The 24,356-nt window shown below is 35.4% G+C and overlaps 1 protein-coding gene across 1 annotated transcript in view; it reads right to left on the bottom strand.

The window, feature by feature from the left end:
- Window positions 1-5,702: 5,702 nt before the first annotated feature.
- Window positions 5,703-24,356, bottom strand: part of LOC106892225 (probable methyltransferase-like protein 15) — a gene marked incomplete at its 5' end in the record, with an annotated part of 54,812 nt that continues 36,158 nt past the window's right edge. The window contains 3 exons of the mRNA XM_014949255.1: window positions 5,703-6,261; window positions 14,958-15,136; window positions 17,232-17,423. Coding sequence (XP_014804741.1) covers window positions 5,816-6,261; window positions 14,958-15,136; window positions 17,232-17,423 — 817 coding nt within the window. The remainder of the gene's footprint in view (window positions 6,262-14,957; window positions 15,137-17,231; window positions 17,424-24,356) is intronic.

Here is a 24,356-nt window from a genome sequence, read left to right as displayed (position 1 = left end):
AGCTTCTCTAGCCTGAATTGTTGATCACTAAATTATTATTAAGCTTCCACACATTTTAGTGTAAAAGTTATATCATGCTGCTAAAAAATTTCCTTTTTACAGTAAGAAACTAATGATATACTCTTGTTAATATTATGTAGCTATGTTAATTAGTATAATTACAGCTAATAAAAAATGCTAACAACAGCACAAGCTTAGTACAAACTTATTCTGAGCTCTAGTATGCATTCAGTGCAAATATAAACCTCAGATAACCTAAAACTGAAATGCAGATTACTTTTTATTTGTCAGAATCACATCCACAGACTCAAACTAACGTGGCATGTGAATAGACAACAGTGGAGTACACAAAATCCTAAGTTTTTATGCAGGTATTCTCGCATGTGTGAATTCTAAGATGTGATTTATATAGCATCATTTATTTTCATTCCAGTATCTGTCGTATCCCCTAATGTTTTACTGTTTATGCAGATTTTTCCACCAGCACAGAAAATGTTTTCTTTAATGAATGTCAACAAACACATGAAGTACATTTGCTGCTGTTATGTCTGTAAAAATTGCATGGGCACTAAAGAATAGCTACAATTTTATATGTATATTTTATTCTAATAATAAATTATCTGCTTGAGAACCTTACTGTGCAAGGGGCTTTTTTCTGTCTTTGCATCAGGTATCTTGATTGAAGTATTTTCAGTTAAGAAAATGACTCATACTTTGTTCTTTTAAAATTCCAGTTAGCATAATTTAAAACAACTACTGACCTGTAAAAGAAGTTCTCCACATGTTTTTATCTTGTATCTTCGTGTTGACAATACACATGCTGTTACTATAATAATTTGCAGGTGCACTTCAAAAACACACAGCACAGGTATTCCCAGGACAGATAGAGGGAGCTGTATCTCCAGTTTTACTCTTTAAAGAGACAGCTATAAACAAGGTGTCAAGTTTAAATTTGCAAACATAAAAATATTTTTAAAAAACTCTCCAGCTTGTTTCTGACTATTACTACCAACCAAATTAGGCTTTAAAAGCATAAGGGAAAAATATAATTTACCTAAAGATCAAGGTATAATGAAAAAGTTTTTTGTTTTGGGGGGTTTTTTTTGTTTTTTTTTATAAACATAGCTGTGATAGACATTCAGGCAACCAACCACTTGCTCTGTTTTTTTAGCTTAGATTTCCCATGAACAAATATTTTCCCTTTTTCCTGTCTTGGTGATGTAATAGCAATATTGAAAAACATGGCATGTCATCAGTGAAATATGTCAAAAAGAAAAGTATTAAATAGCATTAATTTTGATAAAGTTGGATGGACAGGTATTACAGTTTTCTGAAAAAGAAAAGCCCTTTCCTCTCACTCACCCTGGGATAAGCTTACAGAGGATTCAGAAAGGTAAACACAATTCTAACTGCAAAGGAGACAGGGGGAAAAACATACAGGGCTGGATTTAGAAGCATATATACCTTCCTACTATTACCTTTGATTATGCACGAGAAACCATGCTCTGCATCCACGTACAGAGATTGAGCTATCCCACCGCTCCTGCATTTCCCCAACCAGGTAAAATTAGGCAATGAACAGAAAAGTAACAGAATACTGCATATACCTATATGAAATTTTGTTAAAATTGGATGTCAGCTTAGCCTCATCATAAATTGTGAGGTTTTTTCTAAGGTTCTCAACTTTACTCCTTATTTCTTTTTAATTAAACCTATTTTTCTCATCTCTCTTCCAAGGGGATGGGAAAAGGGGAAGGGAAAAAGTTGTTCTACATTAATTTAAATTATTTGCAAGATTCACTGTAGCACTGCAGTCTTAATTAATCCACAAAATCCTGCTTTAATTCCCATATACCTCAGGTGTAAAAAGGCCTCCACATTTCATTATACTTCTGAAAGACTTAAAAATATAGTTGCATATTATTCTAAGTTACAGATTAGCTTTAAGGAATTGCTATATGAAAAAATGAATGTAAGAATATAAAGACCAACTCCCATACTCCACTGAACAGTGTTTGCAATCCCGGTATAAATGGTCATAATCCTACTGAAGGACTCTTCCTGGAAAGATTTTGGGGCACAAGAAAAGCAGGTCTGAACCCCTTTATTACTCCTGCTAGCAGTAAAGATGTTAAGTAAGATGGGCAGCTTACAAATTAGCTTATGAGTTCATTACTTATCTGTTTATTCAAATTCATCTCATTTTTCAGCAGTACAGTGATACTCCAAACAATGAGTCAAGGCTGATATCTAAGTTATTTTAAAATTTAAATTAATCAAATAAAATCTCCAACAATCTGCGTCTAAGACTGCTTATTGCAGTCATCCCACCCCTGCATGTCACCTTCCTCAGGGCACAGTCCCTCATGCTTCCTCCCTCATTGCGCTGTTAGACTATTTAGGAGCACAAACTCTCCAATTAATACCATGTCTTCTCCAATACAAAGAGTAATTTTAGAGCAATTATATGAATCATTAATAATCATAGAAATGTTACTCTAGAAAGCAGCGTGCAAAAAATCTGATCCAATATTTGTTACTAGAAGGGACACTTGCTAATAGTCTTTACCGAAGCCAGTATTTTCCCCATGCGTACATTAGGAATCCCCTCCTTCCAACTTCCATCTATCAAATACTTCAACAGATCTTACTCGAAAACAGTATGATTAAGACTTTGCATTCTGAAACAATGAAACTGATTCTTTTTCTTTAGGAAGCAATAGGGAAGTAATAATTCCTGGTAGGCCCTCACGGGCTATAAAGGCATCTAATTGTATGTATGCTTTAAAATTATATCTTTTAAAAGTACTATATTTTTACTATAAAAAGCTTATTCACAGGATAACTGTGTCTAGTTTTCAAATAATTATTCTATGCAAATCTCTTCAGCAGGTAGGCACATTCGACAGCACACCAACTCTTTGCATTTACTCGGATTAACTAATTAAATTACATTTTCTAATCATTTCAATAGAAAGCATGTTTATAATGTTTATCAATAGTATCATAGCTGGTTTTTATCCACTTAAAAATTCTTCCACACCTTTCTGAAGCATTAACATGAAAAGATATACACTTTTACAATATGGTCTGCAGGCATATATTGTTTGGCAATACCATCATCTCTCCACAACTATGACTTGGCCTTCTCTACAAATATCCCACATATTGGATATTTCTACTCTTCCCATCACGTACAGCACCATGGTATTGCCATAGTCCTCATAAACATGGTCTACAATCTTTTTTCTTTCTTGATAGGGAAACTTGCATTTGGCTGTATTAAAGTGTACGCTGCTCAGGCAAGTTTTTAGAAATTATATACAATTTGCATCAACAATTTGTATCTTGACAGCATGACTTGATTTTCAGTGAGACTAGTTTTCCACCAGATACCATCTTCTTCATAAATACCACTTTTGATTATTTTTTGGTTTTACTAACATGTAACATATACCATATTAGGAAAATTTAAGATACGCTATGTAGACACGTGTCCTGGTAAGAACCTAAAGACCTAATACCCTCCACATAACATAACTTCACCTCATAAATGAAAATTATATGCTTAAAGATACAAGAATACAGTGACGAAATGTAACCAGAGGTTTTTCAGGGAAAACCAGAAAATTCCTTTTTCAGGCAAGCAGAGGTTAAAATTCTAGGACTCTCCATAGCACTAGTTTAAAGGTGATAGTGAGGAGACCTTGAGAGGAGAGACATGGATCTTCTAAAAAGAAGAGCTCAATGACTGATGCAGTGCCATGGCTGTGCAGCTCCAACCTAAAGGTAAAGAGAAGTCTCTTACCTTCCCTAGCTGAGTGAGTGTATTTACAAAAACAGATACACAATAGTTCAACTACCATAAAAAAACTGTGTCTTTGAAATTAGATGTGAGAAGTGTGGCTGAACCACTGTTTTAAGCATAAGGAATTTTAATGCTTTGATATAATTTCTGGAATACTGACACTTAACTTCCGGTATAACTGGATGTTCTTTTCCTGAAGCATATTCCTGAACAACGCACAGCATGGAACTATAATTCTTTTAAGCCTATGCTGGAGGCACAATTTTTCCAACCTATAACTGGAGTACATTTCAGTATGGAATCTTAGCTAAAAATAACATTAGGTATTTATATTTAATGTTTGGATGAAAAAATGTCTATTTAAGGTACAGTCTGTTGTCTCTAAGATGTCAACAGTAAGTAATATTATTTGAAGTGGAATGTTGTATTTAATATTTTATAGCATGTATAATGAAACTAGTGGAAAAATATTGAAAATGCAGAAAAGTATGAAATGTCCATCATCATTCGAGTGTTATTTCAGATTAGAGATGGATGTTAACATGTGCATACCTAAGAATACATTACAAGACTTAGCTTTACCAAGAAATTAAACAATAATCTTGTATTTCAATAGACTCTACATTATAGACAGTGAACCTAAATTCCAACTTGTTTGTGTCAATATGACCCAAAAAACTCCTGTGAAGTAATCATTTACACCAACATGAAGAGGATGCTTGATGAAAGTCAAGTCTGGAATGATGCAGTCAGTTCTCTTTCGGAAGCTAGTGTAGTACTCATTTAGCTCAGAGTCAGAAATTGTATTTCTTATTCTACCAGCCAAGTTTCATGTTCATCACAAATGAAATCACGCTACTGATTTGATTATCCAAATAAGGACTTTTTTTCCTGAAGAGATGAGTCAGAGGTCAAAAGAAGCTGAAAAAATTACACTACTTTCTGATCATTTTTAACATACAAAGACCACAAAACAATAATCTTTTAAGATAAATTATAAACCCAAAGCTAAACCCAATTCATACTAACTCACTAAAAAATAAATTGTTACATGTTTGACTACCTAGTATAGCATCCAAATAGGAAACTGGTGTTACAGTGGGCCTTTTATAAAAATAATTCAATACTTACGCAAGTAGCTCCTCTTAATAAATGATCATCAGCAAACGGGAATACTTCATAAGACCCACAACACCACTTTTTTGATGGGTTAATTAGAATACCATTAACACATAAAAGGTGTACTGCATCCATGCACAGAAGCTAGGGCCACAAGAAGAAATCCAAATGATCAAGTAAAAATCTTCTGACTGCTTGCTTGTAGTGTCCAAATGCAAACAGTGGTCTTTTAAGTATCTTTTTTCCTCATGATACATTTATTATTTAGGATCCATAAAAATTAAATAAACAGGTGATTGCTCAGATGTAAATGTATACTTATTTTTTAAAAAAAGGTAAATGCCCACTTACAGATTCCTGGATAGAACATTAGATGCTGATAGGAATTTATTTAAGATCTAGCTTTTGTCCCACAGGGATTCATGCAACAAATCAATTGAGATACAGAGACTTACACATCATTAATTCTTAGGTTAGTTTAAACTTACTCTAGACTAAACCAGCCATCTGACTCAGTTATGTGAAATCCACCCCCATGAAAATGTGTCTATCAATCAGCTACTGAATTTAGAACATTAATGGAAGGGTTCTGAATTTAATCTAAAGGAAATACTGTAAATACATCACACCTGCAGTTTTTATAAACTTTGGGTTTGAAGTTCTTTTCAAAAAGATCTCTTTATTGTATAATTAGTGAGACCCACATATCTGCATTTATTTTATCTTTTGATCTACACAACCTCCTAATTAAAAAGAAGCACGAAAGTAAGAAATGTTTTGTTAACAGCCTTAATTTTATTTTTTTCAGTTTGATACTATCTGTCCAATTAGCCTTTTGGAAAACATAATGTGAGGACATTTTACAATTATATAATCATATATTTCGGTTTAGCGTTTAATAGCAGCTCTTAGCTTGGCAGACCTTCCTCTTGGGTTTGTTTGAATATCCTTGGCCTGGGGTGTTAGAACTTTTTTCTGTATAAAAGTCCACTTTGAGTTGGATTTTCCACAGGAAAATTCTTGTGTATCTTCCTCTTTGGAGCCATTTTTCAGAGCTTGTCTTATCTTCTGCCTTGAGCTAAGATTGTACTTTTCTGTCATGTCTATTCCATGAAGAAAACGTTTGATAATACGATCTTCTAGTGAATGAAAGGAGAGGGCTACAAGACGACCCCCAGGTTTTAGAAACTTCTCAGCTGTCTTCAGCCCTATAAAGAGTTCATGGAGCTCATCATTTACAAATATGCGCAGGCCTTGGAAAGTTTTGGTAGCCACATGCGTAGGTCTCTGAAGCAAGTCTTTTCGTGCATACAGTGCTGATGCTGGAAAAGCACCTGTCAAATTTTAAAAGGTATATGTTAAAACCTTATTATTTCTACATTGATATCCTGACATTAAACCACTCATACATGACGACTTTAAAGAAAAGCATACTTACAACTTAAACCTGAATGGTGAGCTTCCTTCTTTATAATAAATCTTTATTTTCTGCTTTGAATTCACATTTCTGAAAGTAAACCCTATGAAACTCATCTGGCTTGGGGCTGGGTGTTGGGTTTTTTTCCTAGAATCTTTCACAGAAATTCCTTCCTCAAATGCTTCACAAAATTAAAATGAATCATGACAGCTGAAACCAAAACAGGGGAAAAATGGAGATGGTCTTGATAAGTCCTACACCTTACAGCTCAGTGTAGTCAATGTCAATTCAGTATTTGTGGTGATTTATTTTATGCTTTTAAGGAAAAAATAATGATGCACACACATTTTTAACTGCTTCTAAATAATGATGCATTTCTTCACAGCCAGAGATAGGATGAAGACAATGTCTACCTGGTGATAAGTATCTTTCAATGAATTACATAAAGCTACATCTAAATAAAGAAGCATTCTTGTTTGGGGATACAAATTGTTGACCACTATACCTGTGTTTCTTCAAAAATTTTCACAAAAATACCTTGAGAATTTTAGACAATGCATCTGACACTGTTGCTTTTTCATCTTCTCTGGATATACTCAAAATCTGCCTGGATATGTTCCATCCAGCCTGCTACAGGTGAACCTGCTTTGGCGGGGGTTGGACTAGATGATCTCCAAAGGTCCTTTCCAACCCCTACAATTCTGTGATTCTGTATGAGCTTGTTGCACAAAAAATCACCAGATAAAGTAATTTTTACTAGATGCACAAAACTCCCTCTTCCTTTCTTCAAAATTCTTATGAGTTATACAAGTCTCTGTAGAGACTGAAATTTTGATAGAAACTTTAATATATCATTATTTAATGTATTTTAGGCTTGAATCTTCATTATCTAAGTATAGAGTAAAAAGCTAAAGAAGCCAGATTTGATGGATCAAAGGGACTAGAGTGCAAGAGTCTTGCAAGATCTGCGAAACCTGAGTAAACTTATCATCTATTATGTAAGTGAGCGCAGGAGTCTGGCGAAGATAAATGGAATGAATAATGCTAGCACATAACTGGAAAGAATTATTTTTCCAAACAGGAGGGCCCATTAGAGATAAGGCAATGCAGCTGGTATGTATGTATTAAAATGCCTTGATTCCATGCCAGTGCTAAACTACAACATAATAAAGCAATGGGTTTGAAGTAAATGCAGTTCATAATCAAGTAATTGATATTCTGTGTAGTGGAGTAAAAGATGGGAACATGGTACCTCTGAAACAAGTTGATTCACATTGTGTAATTCACATTTACACAGGTGATTAAAGAAAATTTAACGGAGATATCATCTAGTAAATTGGCACAAAATAATTTATTACTGGAATTCTTAACAGTTTTAAAGGCAAGATTTTACTTATGTCAGAAAACATGTGTTCAGCATCACAAACACACAAGTGATCATCAGTGTTCAGCAAAGTGAGAGGTCAATAATGGGATTAAAAAATTCAATCATTATTAACAAAGTTATTATCATGTATGTGACGTGTCTAAGATGTGTTTCTGTATACTTGATTTTCTCAACTACATTCCCTACCTCCTCTGACTCGAACGCTAACAGTGCCTAAATTAGCTGAAGAAGCCTGGCTGCTTTCTGTTCCTATAGTCTGAATCCTTCAAGACTGAAAGCAGCAACAGGATCAACTTCTCCCCACACAAACCACTGCACAGGAATTTGTGGCTTTAAACTCTGTGCCGCAAAACAGAGTAAATGGATTTAACCTGCGGGAGCTAGGTTCCTCCACCACTTATAAACTCTAGAAAAAGTTACACTAGCTAGATAATATGATTTCTGTATTTGAGAACACCATGTTCTATACTTTCTGTAAATCATAAAAAGAATATATCCTCATTGTAGGAGTCACAAAGCCTGTTTTGATGAAAGAGTTGAACTAAAAGGAGAACTCAAAAGCTCAGAAGGTAAGATGTCCCAAGAAACCAACTGACACTAAGCTTGTACCACCTGGTACAGTATCTGTTTCCATATTTCTTTACTTACCTAAAAATAGATTCTTTGATAATGGAATCCTTAAAACAGCCATTGACTGACATTTGTGTGTGAAGAAAACTGTCTCTTAATGTGTAAGATAAAGGAATGATGTGCTGAGCAAAATAAACAGACTACAAAGACTAGTAGCATGCTCAGAACTCTTGCATAGTTATTAAATGAAACAGCAGGGTTTAAAATCAGCATGTAATGTATCCAAAAATATCACAGGACATGCATGTTTCCATAGCATGCCCTAAGAGACTAAATAAACATAGCTTCATATTCTCCCTAAGACCTGCCTTAGGTTTCCATCATAATAGACTTTTTCTTCAATGGAATTTGACGTTGACACATCAGATATCTGGGTATCTTTTGAACTGAATTACAAAAGCCATGGTCTCTTGAATAAGAAAAGACTGTTTTGTAAAAGATCACACACAACAAATCTATCTCGTTTTCTAAGTCTACATTTAAAACCATTGAAAACATACCTCACTCTCCCCTTCCCCTTTCCAAACCCAAGCCCGCTCTGCCATGTTCACTTTGCTGAAAATAGTGGTAATTGGAATGGAAAACCACTGTTCCCTGACAAAATATCAGATACTAACAAGCTATTGGGTTAGAAAACAGGGTGCGTGTTTTCAATTCTACCTGTATTGTTTCTTTTACAGTCTTACTGCAACACCTCCTTTCTCCTGCCGCTTGCTGAAAAACTTAACAGCTCTGACTTCAAGAGAATCAGTTTTATACTTTCAATTTTGGACTGTTAACTGCTCAGATCTGGTGTTCACCTCCCAAAGCAGATCCAGATTTTTTAACTATCATATTTTAGCAGGCTAAGTATTACAGCCTTAAGTATTTTAGCAGCCTAAGTATTTTCTAAAAATACTGCTGGTTTTCTGGGGATGATCCATTTCTGATATTCTAAGAGTATTCCAGCTTCCAAAACTATCACAGATAAAAATGAAGCCAACCCACAAGAGTACAGCATATAATTTAGGTACAAAACTGAGTGTGATTCTGGGACATAACCATAAAAACAGAGGTCTAGAATGAGATCCTTTGTTTAAATTTCCACAGTCAATCTCACTGGAATTTCAGTAAAATACTGGAAGATTTGCCTTTTATGCCATCAAAATATTTTTTACTTATGTGAATGAACCAGGATGATATAAAGATCTACTTCAAAACTGGTTTTGTGAAAATCTAAATAGAATAGAATTAGTATAGTTTGGGCCAGAAGGGAGCTTTAAAAGACATTTAGTCTGAACTCCCTGCAATGAGCAGGGACATCTTCAACTAGATCAGGTTGCTCAGAGCCTCATCCAACCTCACCTTGATAATTTCCAGGGATGGAGCATCTACCACCTCTCTGGACAACCTGTGCCAGTGTTTCAACACCATAATCATAAAAAATTACTTCCTTATATCTAGTCTAAATCTATCCTTAGTTTAAAACCATTACCCCATGTCCTATCACTACAGGCCTTACTAAGAAGTCTGTCCCAATCTTTCTTATAAGCCCCTTCTAAGTATTGAAAGGCCACAATAAGGTCTCCCCATTTGTAAGTTCAAGGGTGCTCAGATGGTCACAAACCTGATCTTTTCTTACAGTGAGAGGGACTTTGGTCCCCCAGGCCTGCCTTATGGTCCAACTATTCAAGAGGTTTAGGGAAGACAGGTTGCCAGTGAAGAGAGGCAAAAAAGTTGTTGAGTACCTCAGCCTTCTCCTCGTCTGTTGTTACCAGTTTGCCAGTCATGTTCATCAGGGGGTATGCTTTCTTTGACATTCTTCTTCTGGCTGACATAGCTGCACAGGACCTTATTATTCTTTGCGTCTCTTGCCAAGTCAGCTCCAGCCGCAGCTTGGCCTTCTTGACCCCATCCCTACACAACTGGACAGTGTCCCTATACTCTTTCCAGGATACCTGTCCCTGCTCCCACTTTCTTTCTTGCCCTTCAGTTTGACCAGCAAGTCTTGACTTAGCTATGCCAGTTTCTTGCCTTCCTTTCCTGATCCTTTACGCCTGGAGTTCGATGGACATGACATGCAGATATCTGGTCAGATTTTTAGTAATCTCATCATGAACATGATATTTTGCAATTGCAATACTGAATAGATAAACAAAAGAAATCAGATACTCAGGCTACCACAGCAGGACGAGGACACTAACAGGCCTTTGGAAGGTTCTTCCATTTGTCCTGCCATGGTTGTTGAGTGCAGTGTCTTCCTACAATAATCTTCAATGACAATTAACTGTGACATTTCTGTGAATTAATTTATCACACACTGAAGAAAAATAAATTAAAACCCAGATATATTCTGTAAGTGTAACACAACCTTACGTGCCTCAGCTGAACATGCAGAAACAGCACTGCAGGTCATATATAATGGTACAAAACACCAGGAATCTGGTAAAGAAATGCAGTCACTTTGCAGCTTTATGCAACCAAGCCCCCCTAATCTAAAACCAAAATCAAACCATTTCCAAGTTCAAGGACTTAACTGGTCTGTCTTCAGAGCCTGGGATTAACTAATAAATGTAACCTGTGGTAGTGATTTGTGTCACACTTCATCTTTTTAGTAAAGGCACTAGATTTTGATCGATGTTCAAGGGGTAAAATATCTTCCTACCCCACCTTCACTCCTCTGGTACAGTTAAATAAAAACTTATTTGAGCTTTCTGCTATGGCACAAATTCTCTCAGCCAGCCCCCTACAATTACCATGACACTAAAAGAAAATCCTTCCTGGTACCAGGCTGTACAATGTACAAAAAAATAATCTGTATGGGAAGCTTGTAAAATGAATTTCATTCATAAAACCACCACACTTCTGGCTAGATGACTGGTTTGAAATCCCAGTGAGAGAAATTATCATTTTTAGTTTTGGGATGCCCTGATGCTACTTATACTTTTAAAAATCTAATAGATTCACATGTTGAAATGTATTGAAATTTTAACGCTTGTGAATGAAATTAGCAACGTGTTGTGCCTGTCAATATGAACTATTAAAGTCCCCAGAGTGTATGAGAGTGGGAGAGTTTAAAAATTAATTCAGATCGTGCACCTGTTTGCAGGAATCCGTCTGTTGAATTAGCATTGCATTTAATAAGTTTCTGTGACGCAACTAATGTCCTTTTGTCTAGGCTCCCTCAGTACAGTGTTAATTCTCACCCATCTGAAATTCAGGCAATATTATAAATTCCAAACTGATAATTAAAGTCTATAAACGTGAACCAACTTGAATGAGACTGGTCTTACCCATTGAAGTTCTTTTTAAACTTCGAATTTCTTTAATATCTCATCATCAATTCAAGTTAAATCCAAATGATTACATGATCTCAAAATGATCTGTCAATAGATTATGTATCTAAATAACGCTGAGAAAAATTAAATTTTGTACAAAAACTAATAGAAAACAAGATATATTACTCACTGAAAAGAAAAAAAATAGATCATCAGTTGTATGGAAAAAGCTTACTAAAATTACATTCTAAAAATGTCACTATTTTAAACCAGTTTTCCTGCACATGGAGTGAAACCTATTGTTTCCAAACTCAATGAGATACAGCAAAAGTCACCAAGAAGTGCTTCTTGAGCGACTTCTCTATTCAGAGACCTTCAGTTGAGAACTACTGATCTTTAGTATTTACAGAGCGTTCATCTTTGCATACAGCTGTGTGAAAATTATAAACAGTGAGTGGAGTTTGATTATGCTGCAAGAAGAGATGATGTTCACATGACTGAACAGAAAACTCCTCCTTTTTCCCCATGTAAACTGCAGTCTCCATAGCCCACAGAGATCTCCTTATTTAAATGGCTCAGAAGCCTTTTAGACAACATGTAGAAAAACAAACCCTTTTTTTAGGTTTTTTTGGTAGTACCTTATTCATTGGCACAGTATATAGAGACAACTTTCAGGCTTTATGTCAAGAAAGAGATGGAATTATTTTCTTGAATTCGAACAAAGGAGAGTATGAGATCACTTGGATACCTGAGTTAGCTCCATGCTGTTATAGGCAATCATGACATACAAATATATATATATTTTTTTTTTTCCATCTGTACCTTTCAATGGTAACTCTTACTAATACAAACTTTAGAAATGTCTGATTGTTCTGTAACTGTTGTGGAGATGGGTTTTCTTTTTGTTTTTTAATTACATCCTTCACTCTTATTTCCCAATAAATTCGCAACAGCAATACACACTCTAACCTTTTTGGGGGTGGTAGAAAAGGCCAGAATTCTACAATTCTATAAATAGAAATGAAATTTTCTAATTTCAGGCTAGTCCAGATATAGATTCACTGGGATTCTGGTTATCAGCTGGACCTTAAAACAAAACTTTGGAGTTCTAGAAAATCTGAAGCCACAGTAATCTATAATATGCGAAAGAAATATGGACTATACATGAATTCTCAGATACTGACACCTGTAGATAGAGGGACATAAGCATCCAGCCTCATTGCCTAGATTTTTTGCTTGCTTTCTGGCTCCTATACTATACAAAAAAATTCATCCTGTTCTGGAGTGATAATCATGCTCGTACAGAGCCTGCAAAATCTAAAATGCAAGATTTTATTATTCTAATTAATATTTATTTTTTGAAGGACTTGACATTTAACTAATAGGTCATAGATTTTAATCTGATAAAGGCCTGAATTAGTCAGAGGGTTTTTTGTGTTGTGCCATCAAAAGGATCCAGTAGCTGTGGTCTCTGGCACTTTAGCTCTGGCTTATCTCAATAACTTCATGGATATCTTTTGCATAAGAATATATATCAATGATAGATGACAAATTAAACAAAATACATTACAGTTAATAGGAATTCTCTTAAGGTATAATAAGTTTAAAAAATAGTGGGATCGACCATTGTGCTCCCTTACTGGAAGAATCAAATTAAAATTGGAATAAGTTCTATCCAAACAGGGATCAGAGTAACTGTCCTAAAATTGTTTTAACTTCTTGCATACTTAAAAAAAAAAAAAAAAAGGCACACAAACCCTACATATTTACTGTCTTGGCAGAAATGTGCTGGATTCACTGTCAGGTATATTCACTGGCAGGTATACTATCTGATGCATACCTGATTCACGTATCAAGCTGCTCTCCAAATATAGCAAAGAGATTGAAGTGAGAACAAAAAACCCTTCTCATTGTCACAGAAAGTGACCATTAAGTGATGACTCACATGCAACACATTAAACATGAAGGGATCTTCCATCACTGTTGTTTATGCATTAGTATTTTCATTGTCTTAATTCAAGCTAGTGCACAAGATGATTTCAGAAGTTACTGAGTTGCTTGTTTACAGCCCATAACAGATTACATCTTTAGCATAGCAATATGGTTGCTTCAGTCTCAATAATGGTATGCAGTCTGAAGCTACAGTTTTTCAAAAAGCATGAGACAAAAAGTAAATTATTAGTTCATAATATTGATGACAATGACTACATTAAAAATGTAACTTCAAGTTTTATGAAAGACTCATAGTGTTTTATCTCTTTGGCTTTTTGAGATTGCTTGTTCCTCACATTCACTATATTTACAGCAGCAGCTTACAACAGCAAGCAGTGTCTTCAGGTCCTTTAATCATATCAGCCAAACTTTGGGCCTCAGTTGACTGGACCTTTTGCTCAGGTATCCTGACTTAAACAAATCCAAACTTTTTAATTTGTTTTTTGGCCATTAAACTTAATCCCCTTAAACTTCCAGTTTAAGCAATACAAATTTCTATGAAAACAATAATTTTTTTTAAAGTATTTAGGATACACATAATACTTTTATGAATATTCCTTAGCAAATGTTAAATTTGAATAGCCGTTTTTAAGGTCTATATTCAAAAGAGTCAGCAGTTTAGACTTGAGACAAGACCCAGTAATTTTCATTTCTTGGTTAAAAGAACCAAAAATATCCCAACATTACATATTATAATGTTAATGAATGGGATTTGTGTCTTAAATCTTTCCTTGAAAATTTTCACTTGAGAACACAAACATGAAGGTTCTTGATGCAAGCACAGTTCCTGCCTAACTACATTTTGTTCAAGTTGTTTATAGTGAAGAGCAAGTAAGATGAAGTGTTTCAATAGTCCCTTCAGGCTGATCTAGTTGGCATTCACAAGGTGAAGCAAGCAATGTATTGCTTTACTTTTTGCTTCCTGGTTCTTTAAGCAGACAGAAATAATCTTATTTCATTTATAATTGGAAACTGCCATGGTACTTCCCCTCAAAATACTAAAAAGTAGAAATTTAAAACTAAGGGAGGTATATGACGTTTCTGATATTTGAGGGCTTATCAATAGCTGGGATAAAGAATTCCCTAGGCTGCTGTCATCCTGTGCTTGAACTTGGTTGGCAAAATGATAAATCACTTCATGTAAAATCTATTATTAAACTAATCATCAAACTACAATATAAAAAGTGGGAGCTTAAAAAAAAAAAAGAAAAAAAAAAAGAGAGCTGACATCAGAGCAGAATAGGCAGGATTAGATCCTGCATGATTTCAAGTACAAATAGATCCCTCTGGGACTTTGGGGATTAATATTTTTTCTCCTCAGCCACTGTGAAGAATTAATGAGGGTACCTGCAACAATGCTTGCAAGCTGCTGAGTTCTGGTGATGGGGTATATGCTGCGTGCCTGAACGATGGCTGAAGCAATTTTCTTGGCGTGCCTCTCCTCCCCGTATGTTCTCAGGATGGACGCAAGCGCCTGTTGATCTAAAGCATTCACAACATCAGCAGCAGTGGGCATGTCAGGGTACCTACGCACAAGAAGAGCCAATTAGTTCACTGACGTCAGCTTTCATTGACAAGAGGTGAAGCTTCATAGCATTGAGACATAAAGTCAAACACACACACTGCATACAAGTGCCTTTGAGGTTTTCAAATAAGAGACAGCCACCCTATGAAAACAGACATAGCTTGCACCTTTTAAATGCTTTTCCTTGCTACTTTAAATGGAGTTTGCTCCTTAACATCAATTAGTACAGCTGAAACTTCCAAGTATTATCATGAACTATGCTTAATGAGTTGACAAGAATAAATAAATTTCAGTATCATGTTAAAATGGAAACGCTGTGTGACTCTTCATTTCGACAGCTTTAGAATATAAACTTGCCCCTTACAGGTTCATTTTAGTCATCTTGCATTATATGCTGTTTTCTAGTCAGAACTGATCTCAAGGATCTTTTCTTTCACATCTCCTGCTATGAAAACAATTGCTCATGAAAATAATTTAACTTTTACTTTTCACTAAAAGGCATAAGAATTTATATACAAATACTGTTTTGAGAGAACAGAAATGACATAATATTACAAATGACAGGAATTAGAATACAAATAGTATAAGCAAAACATTTATTTCTTTTAAAATCTCTGTCACTTAACTATTCAAACAGTTCAGGTTATTTTATAAACATCAACTATGGGTTTACTAATCAGAGAAAACATACAACCTACTTAATAAATTCTCTTCTATAAATACATGAATGTGGAGAATATTGTTCAGGCATTTATTACGCTCCTGCAGTATCTTACAAAAGATAACAAAACTTAGAAATCAGAGGCAAGTAGTATCATAGCAACAACTGTAGTGTAAGGCTTTTGTTATGCCACAGGTACCCTTTGTTCTTATGCTCCTGTTCCACGTATGTATTCTCATGATGCAAAAACAAGCCTGGAGTTCAGATTCTTGAAATTTGAAGGCTGAATCCCAGGAGGATCATGTGAGCTTTTTACACAAAACTGGAAAAAGCAGTTATCATGAAATTTGCTGCGTTAAGACAACATTAATGTGTTAAGGTAATTCCTTAGAAACTGAGGCTTCCCATCATCTTTACGTGAGCAATGAAAGATCAAATGACATTTCTTAAGACAACAAGTTCATCAAAAACCAAAGCAAATATTTTCATTCTCCCAGTGATGCATTATGCAATTACTGCCATCATCTATACAACAGAGATCTTTGGTTGTTCATGTAAAAAGCACAATGCTACAGATGTGTATTAGGTTGTTTGAAGATGAAAATTACTACATAAATAGAAATTATCATTCCACCATTGATTTTCATGCTCTTGAATGAAACACCGGCTCTAATAATTTAAATAGAGGTGACTTATTTAGTAATCACCAATTTGACAATTAAGTAAGCCTGATGTGCCTCCTACACAACATGAAAGGAAGCTTATAAAATTTCTAAGGAAAGCTTAGAATAAAACTGTGGGCACGTAAGACAACATTATATTGGCATGTTAAAAGCAATGCTGCTATCTGATTTCAATTGGCAGACATCATGGAGGGGATTTTATTTATTAATTTTATATTATGTTCCTTTCAGAGAGAAGTAACTGGGTCAGATGGCCGTTGCAGAAAAGAGGGAAGTTGCTCCTTTCCTGAGGGAGCAACTGAACGTGCTCAAGTGAAGGTTCCACAAATAGTAAGTGTGGCAGAAAAGGAAAGGGACTGCAGTAAGGGATTGTGAGCCTTTAGGATCAAGTAGTCTGAGAAACCATGGAAATAACAGGGAGAAGACAGGCCTCTGAAAGCGAGATACCCCTGTAACTGTATACCATATACTTCAAAAATGTAAAATTTTAATAGTACAGTTAACAAAAATGTTAGTGGTTTAATTACTCATCACTGGAACCTTCCACTTATTTCAAAGGAGGATAACCAGAGTTCTAAGTATTAAAACTGAAAAGAAAAGAACTTTGTGGCAAAAGAAAGACAGTAGAATCACGTGAACTTAGATGTAGTTTGATGATGAGAATTCTTCAATTTTAAGGGAAATGAAATACATGGGGGTTGCTAAGCACACAGCCTTTGAGTTTCAAGGAAAAATATTTTATTACCAAATACCTGTCACTATCCATCCTCATGTCCAAAGGTCCATCCTTCTGGAGGGAAAAACCTCTTTCAGGTGTATCAAATTGCATAGAAGAACAGCCAGCATCCAAGAGGACTCCATCTAGAGTCCCTGGCTCAACTCCAGAGGAGATTAACAAAGCCTCTGACTGGCTGAACTGTCCTAGTAGAGGTTCAATCTTTTTCCTGCAAGAAAAACAGAGATAAACAGCCTCATTTTTAAGCATAACACTGCAGTGTCTTCCCCTTGTATGGCAGGAATTAGTGCTCACTTGCCTCAGAAGCACTAGGGCTGTTCCCAAAGTAATAGTTTAAGTACTTTTCATATGGCAACACTGAAAACTACGCCAACCCACCTAATCAGCGGCTACTTCAGCTTCTGTAACTCTTCAGTCCCCTCCTGCTTAATCTCAAGGAAATGGAAACCTGACTAACACTTCATACCTTCAACACGCATGAACTGAAAGGGACACCTTCCACATCCAATGGGAATGCCCTGACCACCAGGGTAAGCACTTCTTGTTTATATATAAGGTGACCTACAATTTAACATTTTATTTTATCTATCTGTCAAAATCTCAATTAATTTCACCAAGATTTAAAAAGATCAATCACCACATCGCTGCATTTTCAAGCAGTACCTGCAAAACACAATCTATTTCTGCCCCTAACAAGAAGCTACTGCTGCCACATCTGAGTTTTGATGATGGTTGGGATAACTGCTCATCAGTACCACGGATTAGCATTCAAATTACTAGAAGGTCCACTAGGTTAACTCACATAATTTTGTCTAAGTTACATGGGCAGCAGTGAATGGAAAAAGAGAGCAACTCCTTTAACTGTTTCATCTACAAAAGGACAGCTGCCCATGTATCTTCTGACACTTCAGCATTATAGTAATTTTGGAAAAAAAGAAAATAAATTCCCCAAACCCAAAAACAGAACAGTTTTTCAAAATATCAGCTTAAATCTAATCCTTCTCTCAGGTCAGTTTAACGCCAGACAACTGGCACTATGATATAATTTAGTCAACTCCAGAGGCTCCAGTTCTAAAACAGAATATGAACTGGGAATCAGAACCTTTTCTGCACCCATCCCATTGAAGAGAGAAAATGCTACAGGGAGTCGGGGGAAGCTCCATTAAAAGGAAGATGTTATGAAGGCAACCATATGGAAGAACATTTAGTTACACAATGGTATACTCATTAGAGCAGAACAAATCAACTTACTTAACATCGCATAAAACCTGGGAAATACCTTGAATGAACAGATTTCATGAGGGATTTCATGATCACACATATGCATTTCTGAACTGATTACTGTCCAGCAAATAATTAAATTAAACTATTCAGCTTAATAAGAACTGACAGTTCCTGAAAAGCGCAAAGATTCCCTTAACGTATTTAAACCAATTTAAGCTATAAAGTTATAGCTCTGAGATTGTATTTCCCCTCAATATAATGAGAGGAATTTTCTTGAAAATCTGTCACTTTGTCCAACTGGGCAGTGTTTCTAACTTTAAAACTTGTGCAAACAAACGAACTTTACTATTCTGTATGAGGGAGATGAAAATAAATGAGATCTGGAAAAAATTATAAATTGTCATCACCTAGTTTCCCCAGTGGACAGCAATCCATGGTATGAACTAGCATCGTACTGTGCTACCAAACAATCTGAAAAAGTATTTTGAACTATAACTCGCTAGAGATTTGATTATGTTTCTTTAAACAAGTCATAAGCACACAGATGGCTAAGATGTTTGGGACAGTGGCCTTTGATTTGTGGCCTGCCAACACTACGTGATTAGGAAAAAGTAATCCAAAAAAAGTGTATTTGATGTAAGTTGGAATTTACTCTTTGGTAGAGAGATGCTTCAACTGGAAAATATTTTAGAATTTGGAAATAAGAAAAAGATGGAAAAAGAATTAGATTGACATTTTGATATCAGCCTTTCAGCTGTGTGAAATTATAGCCTCTGTATATAACCTGTTCGTTATACACTGCATTTTGTGTGTCAATAGTGGATATAGGTGTCTTGGTGAATACAAATCTTTAGTAAAAATAGATGCATTTCATGAGGTCATAATGACTATATTAAAATGTTCAGGCCAGTTCTCTGAATTCCTGTTTTTTTATGGACTAGAAGAAACAATTTTATGCATCTTGGGTATCTTGTACCCAAGTTAGTCAGTTAATCAAATCAAGTACACACCTAGGAAAGATTTATTACCTTAAGAAAAGAAATACAAATACCAACTCTTTTTTCAACAGGATAGAAACAATGATGATAGCAATGATAAGGACTGATCTATTAGATTATGAGCATAACACACTTAAAGAAAAATATTTTACCAAGCATTCAGAAGCATTTATTAGAACATAATTAAACTCTTCCCTTGTCTGCTATTCTTTACACCTGTGTTCAAATAATTATTGCACACATGATTTTCACTAAAAGGCTTAATTTAGTCTCATTTCCTTCTGCCTTCAGATTTTTGTTTACATCATCTGTAAATCCTGTTTCCAGAATAATCTCATATTAATAATAAAAGCTGTGTACCCTATGCTAAAAAGGTTTATTTCCCACAGTCACATCTCTTCTGCTTTCCCCAGGTATGTAGAAATTCTTTTCGCTTTCTTTTTCAGTGTTCCAATGTTTTCTTTGGGCATTAGAAGTTTTATGTTCCATGACCGTACTTATCTGGTGTGAAAATCTGTCTATTACCCTTTCTGTCTTAATATATTGCAAAAACAGCACTTGGCGGAAAAAGCAAGAAAGTTAAACCAGGGAACATCCCTAAATACCAAATAAAACAGCCAAGCTTATAGTTCAAAAAAGCTTGATAAGAGAGAGCAAATCAAAACATTACAGATCAAGGCTGAATGAGGGTTTTATGTGGGTCTTGGGGATACCATCAAAAGCTGTTGAAACTACAAAGGGTCACATATAGACCATTTCAATCATTTTAGGTGATCTTTGAAGGTTACAATCCAACTAGATCCAATTGTCTTGCTTAAGAAAAACATTTAAACTTAATACTTGAACAGCACTTTACATATTCAGAGTATTTTAGAAACTTAAAACACCTATGAAGAGCATTTAGTCCCTCTCATATAAATGGAGAAGTGAGATTTGAAAGGTTTAATACTGAATGACTTGAAGACACCTATGTAGAAAGCTAAGACAATTTCAGATATTATGGTCTGAGGACATAAAAATGCAGATAATACCTGTCATATGTTTAGCTCTCATTTGGTCGTGTGCGTGTGTGGTAATAGCATAGTAATTTTTGATAAATTCCAACTGCTGCAGTGAAACAACCACTAACATCTCAAAATATTCAACATGCTCTCTCGCTCTATATTAATTTTGACATTATCCAAGAAAAAAAGTATTCAAGATTTTAAAAGAATACTGGGAACACAGACAACCTAGCCAATTTTAAAAATAATAAAGAGTTATTTCAGCTGCTACATATGTTCTTGGGGCCTTAATAGATTTTATTGCATGACAACCTCAAGAGCTTGCAGAATTCTTGCACTGTTTGCTACAGTTGGAAAATAACGCAGAACTTTGGGTTTAGGATCCTTTGCTCAGATCATAACACAGTATTTTATTATATTATACTATGACACATAGCATAATAATTCTGATAGACAGCATTGGATCCACACTACTCAATTATATGAAAGGGCAGAATGAGAAAGTTCAAAGCCTCCTAATGTATTTCAGGCTCTTCTGCTTTCATTTAACCTCTGGTATTCTACAACACTTTATAAAAATATTTCTTTTTTATTTTACCTAGCTGAGGCGGATGTCTACAGGAAAAAAGTAAAGTGTGAATATAGCTTCTACAAAATAAACAGAGAAATTTTTTTCCCTTATCTAGTTTCTCTCTCTTGTCACAGAGGTTGCTGTGACATCAATCATTCAAGTAATTTCCCAGAAAAGTACGAATATGCTTTCCTGGTGCTTCAGCATTTTTTTATGTGCATGTAACAATACTTGCTCTTGATCTTTAACCATTGCTCCCCTTACAAATTCTATGTATGAATACATAGAAAGTCAAGAAGCGATGATCCTTTGTCAACAGTGAAAACTACCTTCTACTTAACCAAAATAAATGGCTTCTTTGAGAGAAGTGGAAAAAACAGTTTTTCAGCTAACTCTTGCCAGCGCACATCAAACAAGGAGACCAATTGGAGCTTTGTTTGATTTAGTGACTCCACGGAGACTGCTAACAGGGGTGCCAATTAGCACCAGCTGTAATGAGGATACTGGTACAGACCTGGTTTGATGTCATTGACTCACTTCACCTAGGTCACTCAGCAGCTGCGACTTTCACTCACAGCTGCACTGGGCTAGGACACACCAAGAAGCAAACCACAAAGCACTCCAGTCATAAATTCCTGGAACCCTCAGCATCCTACCTAGGAGCATTACTGCTCCCACACCCCTCTCACAAAACACATCTGAATATTCTGCAAAAAAAATTTTAAGTTACCTTTGAGAAAGGGAAATTGGCATGGTTTTCACGTTTGCAAAGAAAAATAATAAAAATAAAAATTATAACATCTACTTGTAAACAAACTTTGTCATTACATTCCTAGCTTTATAAAAAATTAGTTATAGCTCTAGAAAAAGTCCATATATCTATTTGAGAAGTGACAGTTCTGTCCAGGCTGAGTTTTGTGCTACAAAATTACAAAACCAAATCTCAGCCACTGGTTAACAGAGACCTGAAAAGAAGCATAGGTGAAAAGCAACTTCCAGAGTATCAAGTAAGCTCATATTTTCAAATTTGAAGGCTAAAATAATAATTTTATTCTGCGTGTTAAGATCACAGAAACGTCATTTTAAGCACTTCTGACTTGGTAAACATTTATGTGCTATGTACTTCCACTCCAGAGTAGGGAACACTTAAAAGGTGCACACACATTCTAAAAAGTTAACTACTTCTTTCCATATAACTTGAAGACATCATACCAAAAAAAAAAACCCAACAAAACCCCCTCTTTGTATTAACCTGTAGAACACTGAACATCTTACGCTGTCAGAACAACTACCCCAAAGATGAAAACGCTTGCCTTTCTCTGTCTCCTCTTGTCAATTGCCTGTCTTTTCTCTCCCTTACACAAACCCTTAGGCAGTACTTATTTCCTGCTTTAATTGTTCTCCTGCAGTTTCCAGCAAAACTTCCTCTCCTTCTTAGTCTGCTACAGATTCCGTAAAATGATGCTGTCCTTTGCTCCTCATGTCTCATTGATTCCAAGCACCAAAACCTGTTTCTAACAGCCTCTAAAGCATGCCTATAAGAAATTTCAGGATGCCTCAAAACAGATTGCTCATTATTTTAATGTTAATTTTTACTTTTATATAAGTTCTGTCCACCAACACAAACACAATTTCCGTAAAAACTACTGTTCTAAATTGAAGGAACGATAAACACTGTTTCAATTATAGGAAAAGATATAATTATTTAATCAAAACCACAAATATCAAAGATCATTTCCATAGAATACATCAGAAATAGAAATCTTATCATACTAGACATCTTTCATAGCAGGTATGTTCAATCCCATCAAAAACAAATATGAAAATTTAAGTTCCTAATCAACAAGGTTCCTCTCTAGCTAAATTACAGATAGAGGAGGTCATTTCTTTCTGGGCAGATGGAAGACTAATAGGATAAGACTAGTGATTATTGAGGCAATTTTCAAAATTATATGCCTCACCAAAATTTGAGAAAATGTATTTTTAAGTTTCCTAAGTAACACAAAAGACTTGTTGACTAATAAGAGGAAATTATATTATTTTATGCAATTTGCAGCTAGGCAGAGTTAAAATCTTTGTTATGAAATACATAACATTGTTATGCATGCCACCTTTATTCCAGAATATGTGTAAAATATGTAATATGCTGTCATCATTCAGATGTGCCAAGAAAACCAAGCCATTAGAATGATTTGCTTTTCATTCATGAGACCTGACAGCTCAAAGGATAACACACTATCCATCAGAAGAATCATAAATATTTCTCTGACTTTACGTTACCCTATCTGGGGATTTTGGTTTGAGGTGTATGTTAGGTTAGCAGTCACAGCGATAGGACAGTCCAGGTTCAGTGGACATAATGCAAGAACAGTTGAATACCCGCATCATCATCTCAGGTCGACTAAGCATTCTTTGCAACCCTCAGGTTTTAACTGATTTTAACTTTAAAGTTGACCAGCTTCCTTTGTGCTTCTGGCTCTCTTTGTACTGGTTTGCACTCCTTCTCCTGTTGTCCTCCCACAACCTCCAGGGAACCCAGCACAGCACTAATGAAGACGACAGAGCAGGGAACAACTCGCTGGGCAAACCAGCGCATCAGGTAGCAAACCCACCAGACGCCCTTTCAAAAATGCTTATTTTCCATGATCATGGAAATCAAAGAGTTGAGAGGAATAATTAAAAAAAATTGAGATCACAAGAAGATTTATGGTCTCTGCTGATGTAAGTGTGCCCCACTGCAGCATTTCAGGATGGTTTTGGTTTTACGAGCACAAGCCATCGTGGTTCTACCTCCATTCACTCACGAGTGGAAGCAGACAGGCAGACAGTGTAGTTCTGAAGCAAGAGACTTACACAGTAATTTCCACAGCCAGTGAAACCACATCGCCCCATCAGGTCCAGTATGTATAAATCATATACATCAATCTATCTTCCTGTTATTTAAGCCTTCCTAATAACTACTACCACTGTAACAATTACTGCAAGAACTTTTGATGGTCTCGTAGCACTGCTATTGAGAGTTCGCACCACCACTTTTTAAGAGCAAATGTTCATATCATTATTCAAGTTCTATTTCTAAGATTATTTTTCACTGTAAGAAAAGGTAGTAAAGCAACTTTCCTTAGAGTTGATAAATCTTACGTATTATTTTCTTTCTACACTGGCATCTTAAAAGATATCTTTATAAAAATTTCTTCTCTGTTCCCCACCAACGCACATATAAATTCATACTTTCAATAAAGACAAAATGGTGCTTCATTGAACTCAAAAGAGATGTGGCTACTGGCCTTAGAAGGAAGAAAAGTTCTGTTTAATTCAGTTATCAAAACCCTGTAGAATACAGA

The sequence above is a fragment of the Calidris pugnax genome, unplaced genomic scaffold (genome assembly GCF_001431845.1).
Source record: "Calidris pugnax isolate Ruff unplaced genomic scaffold, ASM143184v1 scaffold177, whole genome shotgun sequence".
NCBI classification, from domain to species: Eukaryota; Metazoa; Chordata; class Aves; order Charadriiformes; family Scolopacidae; genus Calidris; species Calidris pugnax.
The sequence above is the reverse complement of the archived record's forward strand: the minus strand, read 5'-3'. Positions and strand labels throughout refer to the sequence as shown.